Here is a 20,680-nt window from a genome sequence, read left to right on the forward strand (position 1 = left end):
CTCCGGGTTGGGGAAAAGATCTTGCCCCAAGTGGAGGAGTTCAAGTACCTCGGAGTCTTGTTCACGAGTGAGGGAAGAGTGGATCGTGAGATCGACAGGCGGATCGGTGCGGCGTCTTCAGTAATGCGGACGCTGTATCGATCCGTTGTGGTGAAGAAGGAGCAGAGCCGGAAGGCAAAGCTCTCAATTTACCGGTCGATCTACGTTCCCATCCTCACCTATGGTCATGAGCTTTGGGTTATGACCGAAAGGACAAGATCACGGGTACAAGCGGCCGAAATGAGTTTCCTCCGCCGGGTGGCGGGGCTCTCCCTTAGAGATAGGGTGAGAAGCTCTGTCATCCGGGGGGAGCTCAAAGTAAAGCCGCTGCTCCTCCACATCGAGAGGAGCCAGATGAGGTGGTTCGGGCATCTGGTCAGGATGCCCGCCGAGCGCCTCCCTAGGGAGGTGTTTAGGGCATGTCCGACCGGTAGGAGGCCACGAGGAAGACCCAGGACACGCTGGGAAGACTATGTCTCCCGGCTGGCCTGGGAACGCCTCGGGATCCCCCGGGAGGAGCTGGACGAAGTGGCTGGGGAGAGGGAAGTCTGGGCTTCCCTGCTTAGGCTGGTGCCCCCGCGACCCGACCTCGGATAAGCGGAAGAAGATGGATGGATGGAAAAACAGTAAATAATAGAACAAATACGGTTAGCAGGGTCTCGCAGCAAATGCAAAACGTTGTAAAGAGGTGGCTCGTTTTATTCTAAATGTATTCCTTTTTGATATCAATGGGTAATAATGGTACCATGAACCAGAAAGTTGTTCCGTAACTAACAAACAAACAAAGACGACATTCCAGAATGAATCTGCCAAGTTCGGCCATTGGGTTTAACTCCGAGTCTCCTGTTCGAGGACACGAGACAAACTGAAGGACAGAGGTCGAGTTGGGCCAAGTGTGAGATTAGTGGACGACCCGCTCTTACCTTCTGAGCCGCGGTCGTCCCCTTTGAAGGCGGCTCCTTCCCCAAACAGGTTAATCCAGGTTTGAACTTGGATTGAGCGCACACATCACTCGGTGCAAAATAAAGCCCACGCTCCTGAAAGAAATACATATTGTATACAACAATTGCAGCTTTTTATTTTCTCCGTGCAGGTCGTGGAGTCCAGGTGGAGTCCATCCTAAAAGACGACGAGACGCTGACATCCTTCCTTCTGAGGGACGTTCCTCTAAGCGAGGCTGTGGTCAATGAGCTTGTCAGTGCCCAGATCAGGCCAGAACAGGTTATTACGGACATACTTCTATGGGACACGATCATAAAAAACTGGACATCATTGGATGCACTGCGGTTGTCCTCAACCATGTCTTTCTAGTATAAACTGTTCTCTGATAAGTAACTCATTGTAGTCTCAGAGCATTCAGTCGACCGCAACTGGACTGTTTGGTTTGTCTCATCCGAGGAGACTTCATGGCCAGATCTAGTCTTAGACTTGGACTGGTCAGATCTGGTGTAACTGACGAAGCCAACTGAGATTTCGGCACCAGCCACCTGACAAGATCTGACCAATCTATGTCTAAGACTAGATCTGACTAATCTAAGTCTATGAGCATGAGCTGATGAAGTCTACTGACGTATTGGCACCAGCCGCTAGACTAGATCTGACCAATCTATGTCTAAGACTAGATCTGACCAATCTAAGTCTACGAGCATGAGCTGATGAAGACTACTGACGTATTGGCACCAGCCGCTAGAATAGATCTGACCAGTCTGAGACTAGATCTGACCAATGTAAGTCTATAAGCATGAACTGATGAAGCCTACTGAGGTTTTGGCACCAGCCGCTAGACTAGATCTGACCAATCTAAGTCTAAGACTAGATCTGACCAATCTAAGTTCAAGACTAGATCTGAGTGATCTAAGTCTATGAACATGAACTGATGAAGCCTACTGAGATATTGGCACCAGCTGCTAGCCTAGATCTGACCAGTCTGAGACTAGATCTGACCAATGTAAGTCTATGAGCATGAACTGATGAAGCCTACTGAGGATTTGGCACCAGCCACTAGACTAGATCTGACCAATCTAAGTCTAAGACTAGATCTGACCAATCTAAGTCTAAGACTATATCCGACCAATCTAAGTTTAAGACTAGATCTGACTGATCTAAGTCTATGAGCATGAACTGATGAAGCCTACTGAGGTTTTGGCACCAGCCGCTAGACTCGATCTGACCAATCTAAGTCTAAGACTAGATCTAGCTAATCTAAGTCTACGAGCATGAGCTGATGAAGTCTACTGACGTATTGGCACCAGCCGCTAGACTAGATCTGACCAGTCTAAGACTAGATCTGACCAATGTAAGTCTATGAGCCTGAACTGATTAAGCCTACTGAGGATTTGGCACCAGCCGCTAGACTAGATCTGACCAATCTAAGTCTAAGACTAGATCTGACAATCTAAGTTTAAGACTAGATCTGACTTATCTAAGTCTATGAACATAAACTAATGAAGCCTATTGAGATATTGGCACCAGCTGCTAGCCTAGATCTGACCAATCTAAGTCTAAGACTAGATCTGACTAATCTAAGTCTACGAGCATGAGCTGATGAAGTCTACTGACGTATTGGCACCAGCCGCTAGACTAGATCTGACCAGTCTTTGACTAGATCTGACCAATGTAAGTCTATGAGCATGAACTGATGAAGCCTACTGAGGTTTTGGCACCAGCCGCTAGACTAGATCTGACCAATCTAAGTCTAAGACTAGATCTGACCAATCTAAGTCTAAGACTATATCTGACCAATCTAAGTTCAAGACTAGATCTAAGTCTATGAACATGAACTGATGAAGCCTACTGAGATATTGGCACCAGCTGCTAGCCTAGATCTGACCAATGAAAGTCTAAGACTAGATCTGACCAATCTAAGTCTATGAGCATGAACTGATGAAGCCTCCTGAGGTATTGACACCAGCTGCTAGACTAGATCTGACCAATCTAAGTCTAAGACTAGATCTGACCAATCTAAGCCTAAAACTAGATGTGACCAATCTAAGCCTAAAACTAAATGTGACCAATCTAAGTCTAAGACCAGGTGTGACCAATCTAAGTCTAAGACTAGATGTGACCAATATAAGTCTAAGACTAGATCTGACCAATCTAAGGCTATGAGCATGAACTGATGAAGCCTACTGAGGTATTGACACCAGTTGCTAGACCATATCGGACCAATCTAAGTCTAAGACTAGATCTGACCAATCTAAGTCTAAGACTAGATCTGACCAATCTAAGTCTAAGACTAGATCTGACCAATCTAAGTTCAAGACTAGATCTGACTGATCTAAGTCTATGAACATGAACTGATGAAGCCTACTGAGATATTGGCACCAGCTGCTAGCCTAGATCTGACCAATCTAAGTCTAAGACTGGATCCGACCAATCTAAGCCTAAAACTAAATGTGACCAATCTAAGTCTAAGACTAGGTGTGACCAATCTAAGTCTAAGATTAGATGTGATCAATATAAGTCTAAGACTAGATCTGACCAATCTAAGGCTATGAGCATGAACTGATGAAGCCTACTGAGGTATTGACACCAGTTGCTAGACTAGATCTGACCAATCTAAGTCTAAGACTAGATCTGACAAAGCTAAGTCTATGAGCATGAACTGATGAAGCCTACTGAGATATTGGCACCAGCTGCTAGCCTAGATCTGACCAATCTAAGTCTAAGACTGGATCCGACCAATCTAAGCCTAAAACTAAATGTGACCAATCTAAGTCTAAGACTAGGTGTGACCAATCTAAGTCTAAGATTAGATGTGATCAATATAAGTCTAAGACTAGATCTGACCAATCTAAGGCTATGAGCATGAACTGATGAAGCCTACTGAGGTATTGACACCAGTTGCTAGACTAGATCTGACCAATCTAAGTCTATGAGCATGAACTGATGAAACCTACTGAGGTATTGACACCAGCTGCTAGACTCGATGTGACCAGTCTAAGACTAGAGCTGACCAATCTAAGTCTAAGAGCATGAACTGATGAAGTCTACTGAGGTTTTGGCACCAGCCCCTAAACTAGATCTGACCAATCTAAGTCTAAGACTAGATCTGACCAATCTAAGTCTAAGACTAAATCTGACCAATCTAAATCTAAGACTAAATCTGACCAATCTAAGTTTAAGACTCGATCTGACCAATCTAAGTCTAAGACTAGATCTGACCGATCTAAGTCTATGAGCATGAATTGATGAATCCTACTGAGGTATTGACACCAGCTGCTAGACTAGATGTGACCAGTCTAAGACTAGATCTGACCAATCTAAGTCTAAGAGCATGAACTGAAGAAGTCTATTGAGATTTTGGCACCAGCCCCTAAACTAGATCTGACCAATCTAAGTTTAAGACGAGATCTGACCGATCTAAGTCTATGAGCATGAATTGATGAATCCTATTTGGATGAGAGCCGAAACGTCTTCTAAGACAAACCAAACAGTCCAGTTGCGATGGATTGGATGCCCTGAGACTCCAAAGACCTGGATGACAGAGAACATCCATGGACACAACTCATTTGATCAACTGCACCTTCTTTCCTTCGTCTCCTCCCAGTTTGTCTTCGGGGTTCCGGACATCCACTTAAAGGACATCGCCTGCAGCTTGAACTTTCTTGAACGGTTCCTGATTTTCCCGAACCGCCGGGGACTCCACGCCGTCCGCAATGCCATGTGCATCCTCACCCCCCAGCGGCTGCAGATCATAGAGGACAAGTTTTACGCCAACATGGACATTGTCAAGCTCTTTCGGGTGGTAAGTGCATCTTTAAACAATGGAAAACGTTGATTCTAATCAGGTCTTATTCAAGAGCTGAATACCAAATTTTGCCTTCAGAAAACTAACTCTTTTGATTGGTCGCCTTATCGATGTAACAATATGTGATTATATCGTGGTTCTTAATTCATTTTTAATTAGAGCTCATTAGCTTGTGCTAATTCCTGGTTTTTGCGCCAATATGCGCACAAGGTATTTTCTTATATTTCAGTGAAGTCATCTACAAAAGGTAAACATGTAAATTGAGACAACGTTGATGTCTAACGTTGGATCCGCGTTGTTAGTTTTGAAATGACCACAGTTCAATGGTCAAATCAACGTCAGAAACCAGCATTGAATAAACGTCGTCAAAAAGCATGTTGTTTCAATGTTGTATTATTGTTGTTGAATACTGGTTGGGAAATGATCAGAATTCAACCTCAGAACCCAACATTGATTAGATGTTGTCAAAAAGCATGTTGTTTCAACATTGTATTTGTGTTGTTGAATAGTGGTTGGGAAATGACCACATTTCAATGGTCAAATCAATATCAGAACCCAACATTGATTAAACGTCGTCAAAAAGCATGTTGTTTCAATGTTGTATTATTGTTGTTGAATACTGGTTGGGAAATGATCAGAATTCAACCTCAGAACCCAACATTGATTAGATGTTGTCAAAAAGCATGTTGTTTAAACGTTGTATTTGTGTTGTAGGATATTGGTTGGGAAATGACCAAAATTCAACGGTCAAATCAACGTCACAACCCAACATTGATTAGACGTCATCAAAAAGCATGTTGTTTCAACGTTGTGTTTGTGTTGTTGAATACTGGTTGGGAAATGATCAAAATTCAACCTCAGAACCCAACATTGATTAGATGTCTTCAAAAGCATGTTGTTTCAACGTTGTATTTGTGTTGTAGGATATTGGTTGGGAAATGACCAAAATTCAACGGTCAAATCAACGACAGAACCCAACATTGATTAGACGTCGTCAAAAAGCATGTTGTTTCAACGTTGTATTCGTGTTGTAGACTACTGGTTGGGAAATTACCAAAATTCAACGGTCAAATCAACGTCAAAACCCAACATTGATTAGATGTCGTCAAAAAGCATGTTGTTTCAATGTTGTATTCGTGTTGTAGACTACTGGTTGGGAAATAACCAAAATTCAATGGTCAAATCAATGTCAGAACCCAACATTGATTAGACGTCGTCAAAAAACATGTTGTTTTAACGTTGTATTTGTGTTGTAGGATATTGGTTGGGAAATGACCAAAATTCAACCTCAGAACCTAACATTGATTAGACGTTGTCAAAAACCATGTTGTTTTAACGTTGTATTTGTGTTGTAGGATATTGGTTGGAAAATAACCAAAATTCAATGGTCAAATCAACGTCAGAACCCAACATTGATTAGACGTCGTCAAAAAGCATGTTGTTTCAACGTTGTATTCGTGTTGTAGACTACTGGTTGGGAAATGACCAAAATTCAACGGTCAAATCAACGTCAGAACCCAACATTGATTAGATGTCTTCAAAAGCATTTCGTTTCAACGTTGTATTTGTGTTGTAGAATATTGGTTGGGAAATGACCAAAATTCAACGGTCAAATCAATGTCAGAACCCAACATTGATTAGACGTCGTCAAAAAGCATGTTGTTTCAACGTTGTATTCGTGTTGTAGACTACTGGTTGGGAAATTACCAAAATTCAACGGTCAAATCAAAGTCAGAACCCAACATTGATTAGACGTCGTCAAAAAGCATGTTGTTTCAACGTTGTATCTGTGTTGTAGAATATTGGTTGGGAAATGACCAAAATTCAATGGTCAAATCAAAGTCAGAACCCAACATTGATTAGACGTCATCAAAAAGCATGTTGTTTCAACGTTGTATTCGTGTTGTAGACTACTGGTTGGGAAATGACCAAAATTCAACGGTCAAATCAACGTCAGAACCCAACATTGATTAGACGTCGTCAAAAGCATTTTGTTTCAACGTTGTATTTGTGTTGTAGAATATTGGTTGGGAAATGACCAAAATTCAATGGTCAAATCAACGTCAGAACCCAACATTGATTAGACGTCGTCAAAAAGCATGTTGTTTCAACGTTGTATTTGTGTTGTAGGATATTGGTTGGGAAATGACCAAAATTCAATGGTTAAAATCAACGTCAGAACCCAACATTGATTAAACGTCGTCAAAAAGCATGTTGTTTCAACGTTGTATTTGTGTTGTAGGATATTGGTTGGGAAATGACCAAAATTCAACGGTCAAATCAACGTCAGAACCCAACATTGATTAGATGTCGTCAAAAAGCATGTTGTTTCAACGTTGTATTTGTGTTGTAGAATATTGGTTGGAAAATGATCAAAATTCAACGGTCAAATCAACATCAGAACCCAACATTGATTAGATGTCGTCAAAAAGCATGTTGTTTCAACGTTGTATTTGTGTTGTAGAATATTGGTTGGGAAATGACCAAAATTCAATGGTCAAATCAACGTCAGAACCTAACATTGATTAGACGTCGTCAAAAAGCATGCTGTTTCAACGTTGTATTTGTGTTGTAGAATATTGGTTGGAATATGACCAAAATTCAACGGTCAAATCAACGTCAGAACCCAACATCGATTAGATATCGTCAAAAAGCATGTTGTTTCAACGTTGTTTTTGTGTTGTAGGATATTGGTTGGGAAATGACCAAAATTCAACGGTCAAATCAACGTCAGAACCCAACATTGATTAGACGTCATCAAAAAGCACGTTGTTTCAACGTTGTATTTGTGTTGTAGAATTTTGGTTGGAAAATGACCAAAATTCAATGGTCAAATCAACGTCAGAACCCAACATTGATTAGACGTCGTCAAAAAGCATGTTGTTTCAACGTTGTGTTCGTGTTGTAGACTACTGGTTGGGAAATGACCAAAATTCAATGGTCAAATCAACGTCAAAACCCAACATTGATTAGATGTCTTCAAAAAGCATGTTGTTTCAACGTTGTTTTGTGTTGTAGGATATTGGTTGGGAAATGACCAAAATTCAACGGTCAAATCAACTTTAGAAACCAACATTGATTAGATGTCTTCAAAAGCATTTTGTTTCAACGTTGTATTTGTGTTGTAGGATATTGGTTGGGAAATGACCAAAATTCAACGGTCAAATCAACGTCAGAACCCAACATTGATTAGATGTCGTCAAAAAGCATGTTGTTTCAACGTTGTATTCGTGTTGTAGACTACTGTTTGGGAAATGACCAAAATTCAATGGTTAAATCAACGTCACTGCCTGACATTGATTAGACGTCGTCAAAAAGCATGTTGTTTCAACGTTGTATTTGTGTTGTAGGATATTGGTTGGGAAATGACCAAAATTCAACGGTCAAATCAACTTTAGAAACCAACATTGATTAGATGTCTTCAAAAGCATTTTGTTTCAACGTTGTGTTTGTGTTGTAGGATATTGGTTGGGAAATGACCAAAATTCAATGGTCAAATCAACGTCAGAACCCAACATTGATTAGATGTCTTCATAAGCATTTTGTTTCAACCTTGTATTTGTGTTGTAGAATATTGGTTGGAAAATGACCAAAATTCAATGGTCAAATCAACGTCAGAACCCAACATTGATTAGACGTCGTCAAAAAGCATGTTGTTTCAACGTTGTATTCGTGTTGTAGTATATTGGTTGGGAAATGACCAAAATTCAATGGTCAAATCAACGTCAGAACCCAACATTGATTAGATGTCTTCAAAAGCATTTTGTTTCAACGTTGTATTTGTGTTGTTGAATAGTGGTTGGGAAATGACCACATTTCAATGGTCAAATCAATATCAGAACCCAACATTGATTAAACGTCGTCAAAAAGCATGTTGTTTCAACGTTGTATTGTATATTTGTGTTGTAGGATATTGGTTGGGAAATGACCAAAATTCAATGGTCAAATCAACGTCAGAACCCAACATTGATTAGATGTCGTCAAAAAGCATGTTGTTTCAACGTTGTATTCGTGTTGTAGACTACTGTTTGGGAAATGACCAAAATTCGATGGTTAAATCAACGTCACTGCCTGACATTGATTAGACGTCGTCAAAAAGCATGTTGTTTCAACGTTGTATTTGTGTTGTAGGATATTGGTTGGGAAATGACCAAAATTCAACGGTCAAATCAACTTTAGAAACCAACATTGATTAGATGTCTTCAAAAGCATTTTGTTTCAACGTTGTGTTTGTGTTGTAGGATATTGGTTGGGAAATGACCAAAATTCAATGGTCAAATCAACGTCAGAACCCAACATTGATTAGACGTCGTCAAAAAGCATGTTGTTTCAACGTTGTATTCGTGTTGTAGTATATTGGTTGGGAAATGACCAAAATTCAATGGTCAAATCAACGTCAGAACCCAACATTGATTAGATGTCTTCAAAAGCATTTTGTTTCAACGTTGTATTTGTGTTGTAGGATATTGGTTGGGAAATGACCAAAATTCAACGGTCAAATCAACGTCAGAACCTGACATTGATTAGATGTAGTCAAAAAGCACGTTGTTTCAACGTTGTATTTGTGTTGTAGGATATTGGTTGGGAAATGACCAAAATTCAATGGTCAAATCAACGTCAGAACCCAACATTGATTAGACGTCGTCAAAAAGCATGTTGTTTCAACGTTGTATTTGTGTTGTAGAATATTGGTTGGAAAATGACCAAAATTCAATGGTCAAATCAACGTCAGAACCCAACATTGATTAGACGTCGTCAAAAAGCATGTTGTTTCAACGTTGTATCTGTGTTGTAGAATATTGGTTGGAAATTGACCAAAATTCAACGGTCAAATCAACGTCAAAACCCAACATTGATTAGATGTCTTCAAAAGCATTTTGTTTCAACGTTGTATTTGTGTTGTAGGATATTGGTTGGGAAATGACCAAAATTCAATGGTCAAATCAACGTCAGAACCCAACATTGATTAGACGTCGTCAAAAAGCATGTTGTTTCAACGTTGTATTTGTGTTGTAGAATATTGGTTAGGAAATTACCAAAATTCAACGGTCAAATCAACGTCAGAACCCAACATTGATTAGACGTCGTCAAAAAGCATGTTGTTTCAACATTGTATTTGTGTTGTAGAATATTGGTTGGAAAATGACCAAAATTCAACGGTCAAATCAACGTCAGAACCCGACATTGATTAGATGTCGTCAAAAAGCATGTTGTTTCAACGTTGTATTTGTGTTGTAGGATATTGGTTGGGAAATGACCAAAATTCAATGGTCAAATCAACGTCAGAACCCAACATTGATTAGACGTCGTCAAAAAGCATGTTGTTTCAACGTTGTATTTGTGTTGTAGGATATTGGTTGGGAAATGACCAAAATTCAATGGTTAAAATCAACGTCAGAACCCAACATTGATTAAACGTCGTCAAAAAGCATGTTGTTTCAACGTTGTATTTGTGTTGTAGGATATTGGTTGGGAAATGACCAAAATTCAACGGTCAAATCAACGTCAGAACCCAACATTGATTAGATGTCGTCAAAAAGCATGTTGTTTCAACGTTGTATTTGTGTTGTAGAATATTGGTTGGAAAATGATCAAAATTCAACGGTCAAATCAACATCAGAACCCAACATTGATTAGATGTCGTCAAAAAGCATGTTGTTTCAACGTTGTATTTGTGTTGTAGAATATTGGTTGGGAAATGACCAAAATTCAATGGTCAAATCAACGTCAGAACCTAACATTGATTAGACGTCGTCAAAAAGCATGCTGTTTCAACGTTGTATTTGTGTTGTAGAATATTGGTTGGAATATGACCAAAATTCAACGGTCAAATCAACGTCAGAACCCAACATCGATTAGATATCGTCAAAAAGCATGTTGTTTCAACGTTGTTTTTGTGTTGTAGGATATTGGTTGGGAAATGACCAAAATTCAACGGTCAAATCAACGTCAGAACCCAACATTGATTAGACGTCATCAAAAAGCACGTTGTTTCAACGTTGTATTTGTGTTGTAGAATTTTGGTTGGAAAATGACCAAAATTCAATGGTCAAATCAACGTCAGAACCCAACATTGATTAGACGTCGTCAAAAAGCATGTTGTTTCAACGTTGTGTTCGTGTTGTAGACTACTGGTTGGGAAATGACCAAAATTCAATGGTCAAATCAACGTCAAAACCCAACATTGATTAGATGTCTTCAAAAAGCATGTTGTTTCAACGTTGTTTTGTGTTGTAGGATATTGGTTGGGAAATGACCAAAATTCAACGGTCAAATCAACTTTAGAAACCAACATTGATTAGATGTCTTCAAAAGCATTTTGTTTCAACGTTGTATTTGTGTTGTAGGATATTGGTTGGGAAATGACCAAAATTCAACGGTCAAATCAACGTCAGAACCCAACATTGATTAGATGTCGTCAAAAAGCATGTTGTTTCAACGTTGTATTCGTGTTGTAGACTACTGTTTGGGAAATGACCAAAATTCAATGGTTAAATCAACGTCACTGCCTGACATTGATTAGACGTCGTCAAAAAGCATGTTGTTTCAACGTTGTATTTGTGTTGTAGGATATTGGTTGGGAAATGACCAAAATTCAACGGTCAAATCAACTTTAGAAACCAACATTGATTAGATGTCTTCAAAAGCATTTTGTTTCAACGTTGTGTTTGTGTTGTAGGATATTGGTTGGGAAATGACCAAAATTCAATGGTCAAATCAACGTCAGAACCCAACATTGATTAGATGTCTTCATAAGCATTTTGTTTCAACCTTGTATTTGTGTTGTAGAATATTGGTTGGAAAATGACCAAAATTCAATGGTCAAATCAACGTCAGAACCCAACATTGATTAGACGTCGTCAAAAAGCATGTTGTTTCAACGTTGTATTCGTGTTGTAGTATATTGGTTGGGAAATGACCAAAATTCAATGGTCAAATCAACGTCAGAACCCAACATTGATTAGATGTCTTCAAAAGCATTTTGTTTCAACGTTGTATTTGTGTTGTTGAATAGTGGTTGGGAAATGACCACATTTCAATGGTCAAATCAATATCAGAACCCAACATTGATTAAACGTCGTCAAAAAGCATGTTGTTTCAACGTTGTATTGTATATTTGTGTTGTAGGATATTGGTTGGGAAATGACCAAAATTCAATGGTCAAATCAACGTCAGAACCCAACATTGATTAGATGTCGTCAAAAAGCATGTTGTTTCAACGTTGTATTCGTGTTGTAGACTACTGTTTGGGAAATGACCAAAATTCGATGGTTAAATCAACGTCACTGCCTGACATTGATTAGACGTCGTCAAAAAGCATGTTGTTTCAACGTTGTATTTGTGTTGTAGGATATTGGTTGGGAAATGACCAAAATTCAACGGTCAAATCAACTTTAGAAACCAACATTGATTAGATGTCTTCAAAAGCATTTTGTTTCAACGTTGTGTTTGTGTTGTAGGATATTGGTTGGGAAATGACCAAAATTCAATGGTCAAATCAACGTCAGAACCCAACATTGATTAGACGTCGTCAAAAAGCATGTTGTTTCAACGTTGTATTCGTGTTGTAGTATATTGGTTGGGAAATGACCAAAATTCAATGGTCAAATCAACGTCAGAACCCAACATTGATTAGATGTCTTCAAAAGCATTTTGTTTCAACGTTGTATTTGTGTTGTAGGATATTGGTTGGGAAATGACCAAATTTCAATGGTCAAATCAACGTCAGAACCCAACATTGATTCGATGTCTTCAAAAGCATTTTGTTTCAACGTTGTATTTGTGTTGTAGGATATTGGTTGGAAAATGACCAAAATTCAATGGTCAAATCAACGTCAGAACCCAACATTGATTAAACGTCGTCAAAAAGCATGTTGTTTCAACGTTGTATTTGTGTTGTAGGATAATGGTTGGGAAATGACCAAATTCAACCTCAGAACCTAACATTGATTAGACGTTGTCAAAAACCATGTTGTTTTAACGTTGTATTTGTGTTGTAGAATATTGGTTGGAAAATGACTAAAATTCAATGGTTAAATCAACGTCACAGCCTGACATTGATTAGACGTCGTCAAAAAGCATGTTGTTTCAACGTTGTATTTGTGTTGTAGAATAGTGGTTGGAAAATGACCAAAATTCAATGGTCAAATCAACGTCAGAACCCAACATTGATTAGACGTCGTCAAAAAGCATGTTGTTTCAACGTTGTATTTGTGTTGTAGGATACTGGTTGGGAAATGACCAAATTCAACCTCAGAACCTAACATTGATTAGACGTCGTCAAAAAGCATGTTGTTTCAACGTTGTATTCGTGTTGTAGACTACTGGTTGGGAAATGACCAAAATTCAACGGTCAAATCAACGTCAGAACCCAACATTGATTAGACGTCGTCAAAAAGCACGTTGTTCCAACGTTATGTTTGAGTTTCTCAACGTCAGGACCGAAGTCAACAAGTTCTCAACGTTGTTTCAATGTCTTGTGCCTGCTGGGAAGTCTCCAAGGCATAGGTGTATTAGAAAGTTTCCGCATGGTTCAACATTTTGCGTCACGAGCTCCACCCTCACAATTTACTGTGAACACTGGGTGTTGCCAAAAAACTATTAAACTTAATTAAATTCAGCCTCAGTTCATTTTAGGCTGCTGACAATAAACGGATTAGATACCTACCATTGTTCTCTGTTTGACTAATTTCACTTGATCAGGCATTTTCGCTACAAAATAATAAAAGGATGATATTGTATGGGATTTATATCGGTCAATACCCAAGGTTCTAATATCGGTGTGGTATTGGAAGTGAAAAGGTTCGGTCGGGACAGGCTGAGGAAACCATTACAGGCATCGCATTTTGACAAGGTTGAAAAATGTTGAGTGAAATGACTTGCGAGACATTGCCACCAAACCAGTTTTTCTTGACGTTACCATAACAAACAACTTACTAGTACAATCATAAATGGCAGAGAAAATAAATCATGAGACCGAATGCCGAACGGCGAATACTGTAGGAGGTCGACTGTAGACCAAGTGAAGTGTCCGACGGCCTTTGCAACATCGACCACTTCCTCCAATTGTCACGATTCTGTGCTACGCTAATGACTGAAACTCCCAGTCTGACCCCTCGTTGACCACTTATACTTATTGGAGCTTCACAATGCACCACTATTGTCCCCACACCTTACATAACCGCCGCTATTAATGATTTCTAATCGGACGGTTTGTCAGAGCCTATGAATAGAGAAAGGCCTCATTAAGCTCAGACGAGCCTCGTCCGAGTTGTTGCCCTTGCAAAGACGTTTCAAGGGCTCTGTCAGCGAGGAAAACTCTTTGGAAGGATCTCAGACACGTGTTTTAAAGGCATTATCACAATAATTAATTCACACCCAATGAGTCATGACCTGAGTATTAGTGCGGACTGTAGAGCCAACGTCCTAATTACACATAGTTGTCACCTTAGGCTCCGGAGCCGCATGTGGCTCTTTGATCACTCTGATGCGGCTCAGCTGCATACTTGCCGACCCCCCCGGTTTTCCCGGGAGACTTCCGGATTTCAGTGCCTCTCACAGGAAACTCCTCCGATTTTCACCCATACAATAATAATAAGTGCGTGCCATGATGGTGCAGCATTTGGCGCCCTCTACAATCTGTATTAACAGCGTGCCAGCCCAGCCTCTTGTTGTGTGGATGTTCCGCTTGCACACGTAAGTGACAGCAAGGCGTATACTTGCTCAACACTCTTAACACATTTCGGGAGAACATCTGCACCTTAACACAACATAAACACAACAGAACAAATACCCAGAATCCCATGCAGCCCTGACTCTTCCGGGCTACACCCCTGCTACCAAAATGTAACTTAGATATTGGGTTTTCACTATGTAAAGCGCTTTGAGTCACTAGGAAAAAAAAAAAAAGCGCTATATAAATATAATTCACTTCACTTCACTTCACTTCACCACCAAACCCCGCAACCACCCCAACCCTGCTCCCTCACACATCATAGTTGTCACCTTAGGCCAGGGGTCGGCAACCCGCGGCTCTTTGATCACTCTGATGCGGCTCGGCTGCATACTTGCCGACCGCCCCGATTTTCCCGGGAGACTTCCGGATTTCAGTGCCTCCCGCAGGAAACTCCCGGGATCGATATCCTCCGATTTTCACCCTTACAATAATAATAAGTGCGTGCCATGATGGTGCAGCATTTGGCGCCCTGTACAATCTGTATTAACAGCGTGCCAGCCCAGCCTCTTGTTGTGTGGATGTTCCGCTTGCACACGTAAGTGACAGCAAGGCATATACTTGCTCAACACTCTTACTAATAATGCGCCACACTTTGAACCAAAACCAAACAAGAATGACAAACACATTTCGGGAGAACATCTGCACCTTAACACAACATAAACACAACAGAACAAATACCCAGAATCCCATGCAGCCCTGACTCTTCCGGGCTACATTTTACACCACCAAACCCTACCCCCACCCCAACCCTTCTCCCTCACACATCTGTGAAACTGGTCAAAATGGCTCTTTGAGTGGTAAAGGTTGCCGACCCCTAGTGATGGGTTGATGAGGCGTCATGAAGCGTTTTGACACATTGCAAAACTGTATTGATACTGTGTCGATACTGTGTCACTAAATACTGACATCTGCTGGACATTAAAAATCCCTACAGGCAACCTATGGACCGACTCAACTGACACTGATTTGATGCCCTAGTACAGGGGTCACCAACCTTTTTGAAACCAAAAACTACTTCTTGGGTACTGATTAATGCGAAGGGCTGCCAGTTTGATACACACTTAAATAAATAAATATATTGTCATTTGTAAGTTACACGTTAGTGTGATTTAAACAAGAATAGCTAAATAAATGCATTTATATATATATAAAAAAATGGGTATTTCTGTCTGTCATTCCGTCATACATTTTTTTTTCCCTTTTACGGAAGGTTTTTTGTAGAGAATAAATGATGAAAAAAACACTTAATTGAACGGTTTAAAAGAGGAGAAAACAAGAACAAATTTAAAATAAAATTTTGAAACATAGTTTATCTTCAATTTCGACTCTTTATAATTCAAAATTCAACCGACAAAAAGAAGAGAAAAACTAGCTTGTTTGAAAAAATTAAAAAAAGAATTTATGGAACATCATTAGTAATTTTTCCTGATTAAGATGCATTTTAGAATTTTGATGACATGTTTTAAATTGGTTAAAATCCAATCTGCACTTTGTTAGAATATTTAACAAATTGGACCAAGCTATATTTCTAACAAAGACAAATCAGTATTTCTTCTAGATTTTCCAGAACAAAAATTTTAAAAGAAATTTAAAATACTTTGAAATAAGATTTAAATTTGATTCTACAGATTTTCTAGATTTGCCAAAATATTTTTTTTGAATTTCAATCATAGTAAGTTTGAAGAAATATTTCACAAATATTCTTCGTCGAAAAAACAGAAGCTAAAATATTTATTATTCTTTACAATAAAAAATAAATAAATTTACTTGAACATTGATTTCAATTGTCAGGAAAGAAGAGGAAGAAATTTAAAAGGTAAAAAGGTATATTTGTTTAAAAATCCTAAAATCATTTTTAAGGTTGTAGTTTTTCTCTAAAATTGTATTTCTAAAAGTAATAAGAAGCAAAGTAAAAAAATAAATGAATTTATTTAAACAAGTGAAGACCCATCCATCCATCCATTTTCTACCGCTTATTCCAAGTGAAGACCAAGTCTTTAAAATATTTTCTTGGATTTTCAAATTCTATTTGAGTTTTGTCTCTTTTAGAATGAAAAATGTCACGGGCTCCAGTGCGACTTATATGTTTTTTTCTTTTTTTATTATGCATTTTCGGCAGGTGCGACTTATACTCCGAAAAATACGGTGCTTAGAATATGTTCCCCGAGTGTCCAAAAAACTCTAAATTAAGTCTTTGTTACCTAGAATATGTCGCTTTATTATGAATAATAAAGGGATTTCGTAACTCGGAGGTAAACACTGGAGCAGTGGTTCTTAACCTTGTTGGAGGTACCGAGCCCCACCACTTTCATACGCGCATTCACCCAACCCTTCTTTAGTGAAAAATAAAATGTTTTTTTTTTCAAATTCAAGAAAAAGTTATACGTTTTTGGTAACACTTTAGTATGGGGAACATATTCTAAGTAACAAAGACTTAATTTAGAGCTATTTGGACACTAGGGGAACATATTCTAAGTAACAAAGACTTAATTTAGAGTTATTTGGACACTAGGGGAACATATTCTAAGAAACAAAGACTTCATTTAAGGTTATTTGGACAAAAGGGGAACAAATTCTAAGTAACAAAGACTAAATTTAGAGTTATTTGTACACTAGGGGAACATATTCTAAGTAACAAAGACTGCATTTAGAGTTATTTGGACACTAGGGGAACATATTCTAAGTAACAAAGACTTAATTTAGAGTTATTTGGACACTAGGGGAACATATTCTAAGTAACAAAGACTTAGTTTAGAGTTATTTGGACACTAGGGGAACATATTCTAAGAAACAAAGACTTAATTTAAGGTTATTTGGACAAAAGGGAAACATATTCTAAGTAACAAAGACTTAAATTAGAGTTATTTGGACACTAGGGGAACATATTCTAAGTAACAAAGACTAAATTTAGAGTTATTTGGACACCAGGGGAACATATTCTAACAAAGACTAAATTTAGAGTTATTTGGACACTAGGGGAACATATTCTAAGTAACAAAGACTTAATTTAGAGTTATTTGGACACTAGGGGAACATATTCTAAGTAACAAAGACTACATTTAGAGTTATTTGGACACTAGGGGAACATATTCTAAGTAGTGTTGTTTAGCATGTTTAGCTATTCCTCGTTCTGCAATGATAATGATACTTGGAAGAAACTCACTTTATTTGTCGCCATATAGGCCAGGATTAGTGATTTAGAAGTAGCTAAAACACTGCAGACTGCGCATGGATGTTAGCCGCTAGCTAGTGTGGAGGATGCATATATGTTTAAGAGTTCTTTATTTTTACATAGCCATGTTTAGAGGATCTAGTACTTTTCCTTTGTATACTCTACCAGTCTCTCTTTGTCTTCAGATTGTCTGTTTAGTGTCTTAAACCATCAGGAATGTGAAACCAAACCCCCAAATCTTCCTTATCAGTGTTGCGAGGTGGAGGGGGGGGGGGGGGGGGGGGGGGGGGGGGCTTTCTTTGTGAGCAAGAAGTTGGCTTTTCCGTTTGAATGTAAGATCAACTAGAGTAGCCGATATGAATGTATTGGTTAAACCATACTTGCCAACCCTCCCGATTTTTTCCGGGAGACTCCCGAAATTCAGCGCCTTTCCCGAAAACCTCCCGGGACAAATATTCTCCCGAAAATCTCCCGATTTTCAGCCGGAGCTGGAGGCCACGCCCCCTCCAGCTCCATGCGGACCTGAGTGAGGACAGCCTTTTTTCACGACAGGAGGACAACAGGGTGACAAGAACTAAATCATCCAGACTAGAGATAAATGGTATTATTATGTTTATCTTACCTAAAAATAAATATATCTATTAATTTAAAAAAAACACCAAAAAACCTAAATACATTTTTACTATATTTTGCTAAAAACATCAAAATTAATTGTATTTTTATTTGTATTTTTTTCTGACTCCTTATTACATCCAGCCATAGAATTATACATTAAAATAAACATATTTGAAATAATTAATTTTAAATGATCACAATAATTCATTTAAAATGACCATATTTAATTATTAAAATAATTGCTTGTTTATCAACAACTTTAGCATTTTATTCATTACATTTTGAAGCTCTCAGAAGCCAAGTTATGTTAAATTCCTTAATATTTATTTATGCAAGTTTGAAGTATCAATTATCTAAACACAGTTTTGTTTGCATATTTTCAGGATGTAGAATGGTGAATTCTCGCTGTCAATATACTCCTCCCCTCTTAACCGCGCCCCCGCCCCACCCCCCACCCCACCTCCCGAAATCGGAGGTCTCAAGGTTGGCAAGTATGGGTTAAACTGAAATCCTAAAGCTTTAGTAAAACTTGAAAATATTCCAATTCTGTCTTGATGGTCCTTCTTACTCAGCATATATGTCATCGAAAGAACTTGGGATTGACCAGTAACTTAGATTCCCTGGGAGGAAGAGCTGGTCGACGCAACACTAGCTAGCCATGTCTTAAAGCATCTCTTCCTGACGGTGTTTCGGTGTTATAACTTCACCTTTATCTTTACTTTTTAAGCCAAAATGCGCCCATTCTGCCTTTTCTGTCTACACACTGTGTCTGCTTGTGAGTACTCTGTGATTTTGCGCTGCCAAACATGCTTCTCTGCTCGTAAAACCAGCAATGTCACGACGTGACGACGCGCCGTCATGCCGGTTAAAAAAGGGGGAATGGGAACCGGTACTTTTTAGAGGCGGTATAGTACCGAATATGATTCATTAGTATCGCGGTACTAGTATAGTATCGCGGTACTAGTATAGTACCGCGTACAACCCTAGTTGATTGTTATTGTAGTGTATTTACAGTAGAACAACTGTATCTTGTGAAAGCAATCATCAAACGCTTTTAAGCAGGCCGGGAAAGACGAGATCAGGACGGCGTGCGCCAAAATAGTTCACCCTGAGCCACAGAACTTGTGAAACCGCATTAGACGAGCTGTCGGACTCGCCCTCTTCTAGTAATTAGCCCAGAGATGACACGCCTCCTCTTAGTGACACGGAGTAAACATTGGCTGCCCCTTTTCTAGATATATAAAGATGTGTATGTGTAACATTAATAATATATACATACTATGCAAATATAAAAAAGCTTCTTGTGAAAAATGAGTTGGAATTTCACAAGAAAAAGGTCACAATTTCAAAAGAAAAACTTAGGATTTTGGCAGTATCATAATAAAATTCTTAATTTTACTCAACGCAAGTCAAAATTTTGCAAGAAAAACTGAACATTTGTGCAATATTATGATAAAAGTTGGAATATTACTCAATAACAGTCGCAGTTTTACAAGAAAAGCTTCAAGTTTGGGCAATTTTATGAAAAGAGTCGTAATTTTACTCCACAAAAGTCACAATTTTATAAGAAAACTTTAACATTTTGGCAATATTATAATAATAATCGGAATTTTACTCGGCAGATTTATGACAAAAGTCATCATTTTACTCAAAAAATTTCACTATTTTACAAGAACAACAAAAAAATTGGCAATATTGTGATAAAAGTCAGAATTTTGTATGACAAATGTCACCATTTTGCATTAAAAAGTACTCATTTTACATTTAAAAAAAGTAATACTTTTACGAGAATACGAGAAATTGTTCCCAATTCTACAAGAAAAAAAGTCGACACATTGTGAAAAAAAGACTGCTTTTATTTCATTTATTTTGAAGGGAATTTTTTGTTTGTAATTGTTTTTTAATCTTCATTATTTACGTCAAGTTATTACAGTATGTCTCTATGTACATATTTATTTTATTATTTAATTAATTTTGGCCAAAGAGGGAGCATTTCAATTACTCACACACACTTGTTATTTCATATGTTGACCAGAGAGGGAGCACTTTTAAAAGCGACACACAGTCAATTTGAAAAAAACCCTCCTTTTTGGGACCACCATCATTTTAATAGATGTCACCACTACATTCTCTATTAGATGCAATGTTATTGGGACCATGATTTATGTCATCACTTGTTCACACCTCCTCATATGGAAGCTACTTTTCCTTGTTGATGTCTAAAGAAGAGTAGAAATACAAGAACAAAAACACACACACACACACCTCTTTAGGACCAGCCTTTCTAGATATATAAAGATGTGTATTTAAAACATTAATAATATATACATACTATGCAAATATAAAAAAGCTTGTTGTGAAAATTTAG

At 38.4% G+C, this 20,680-nt stretch overlaps 1 protein-coding gene across 2 annotated transcripts in view; it reads left to right on the plus strand.

Annotated features, from left to right (window-relative positions):
• Positions 1–20,680, plus strand: part of LOC133609869 (retinal-specific phospholipid-transporting ATPase ABCA4-like) — a 600,088-nt gene that overhangs the window by 26,164 nt on the left and 553,244 nt on the right. For both annotated transcript variants that reach the window (XR_012050540.1, XM_061965894.2), the window contains exons 6-7: positions 1,133–1,260; positions 4,589–4,786. Coding sequence is in view for 1 of the 2 variants with exons in the window: in XM_061965894.2 (XP_061821878.2) it covers positions 1,133–1,260; positions 4,589–4,786 (326 nt within the window). In the remaining variant the exon portion in view is untranslated. The remainder of the gene's footprint in view (positions 1–1,132; positions 1,261–4,588; positions 4,787–20,680) is intronic.

Source organism: Nerophis lumbriciformis, linkage group LG07 (genome assembly GCF_033978685.3).
Source record: "Nerophis lumbriciformis linkage group LG07, RoL_Nlum_v2.1, whole genome shotgun sequence".
In the NCBI taxonomy this organism is placed as follows: domain Eukaryota; kingdom Metazoa; phylum Chordata; class Actinopteri; order Syngnathiformes; family Syngnathidae; genus Nerophis; species Nerophis lumbriciformis.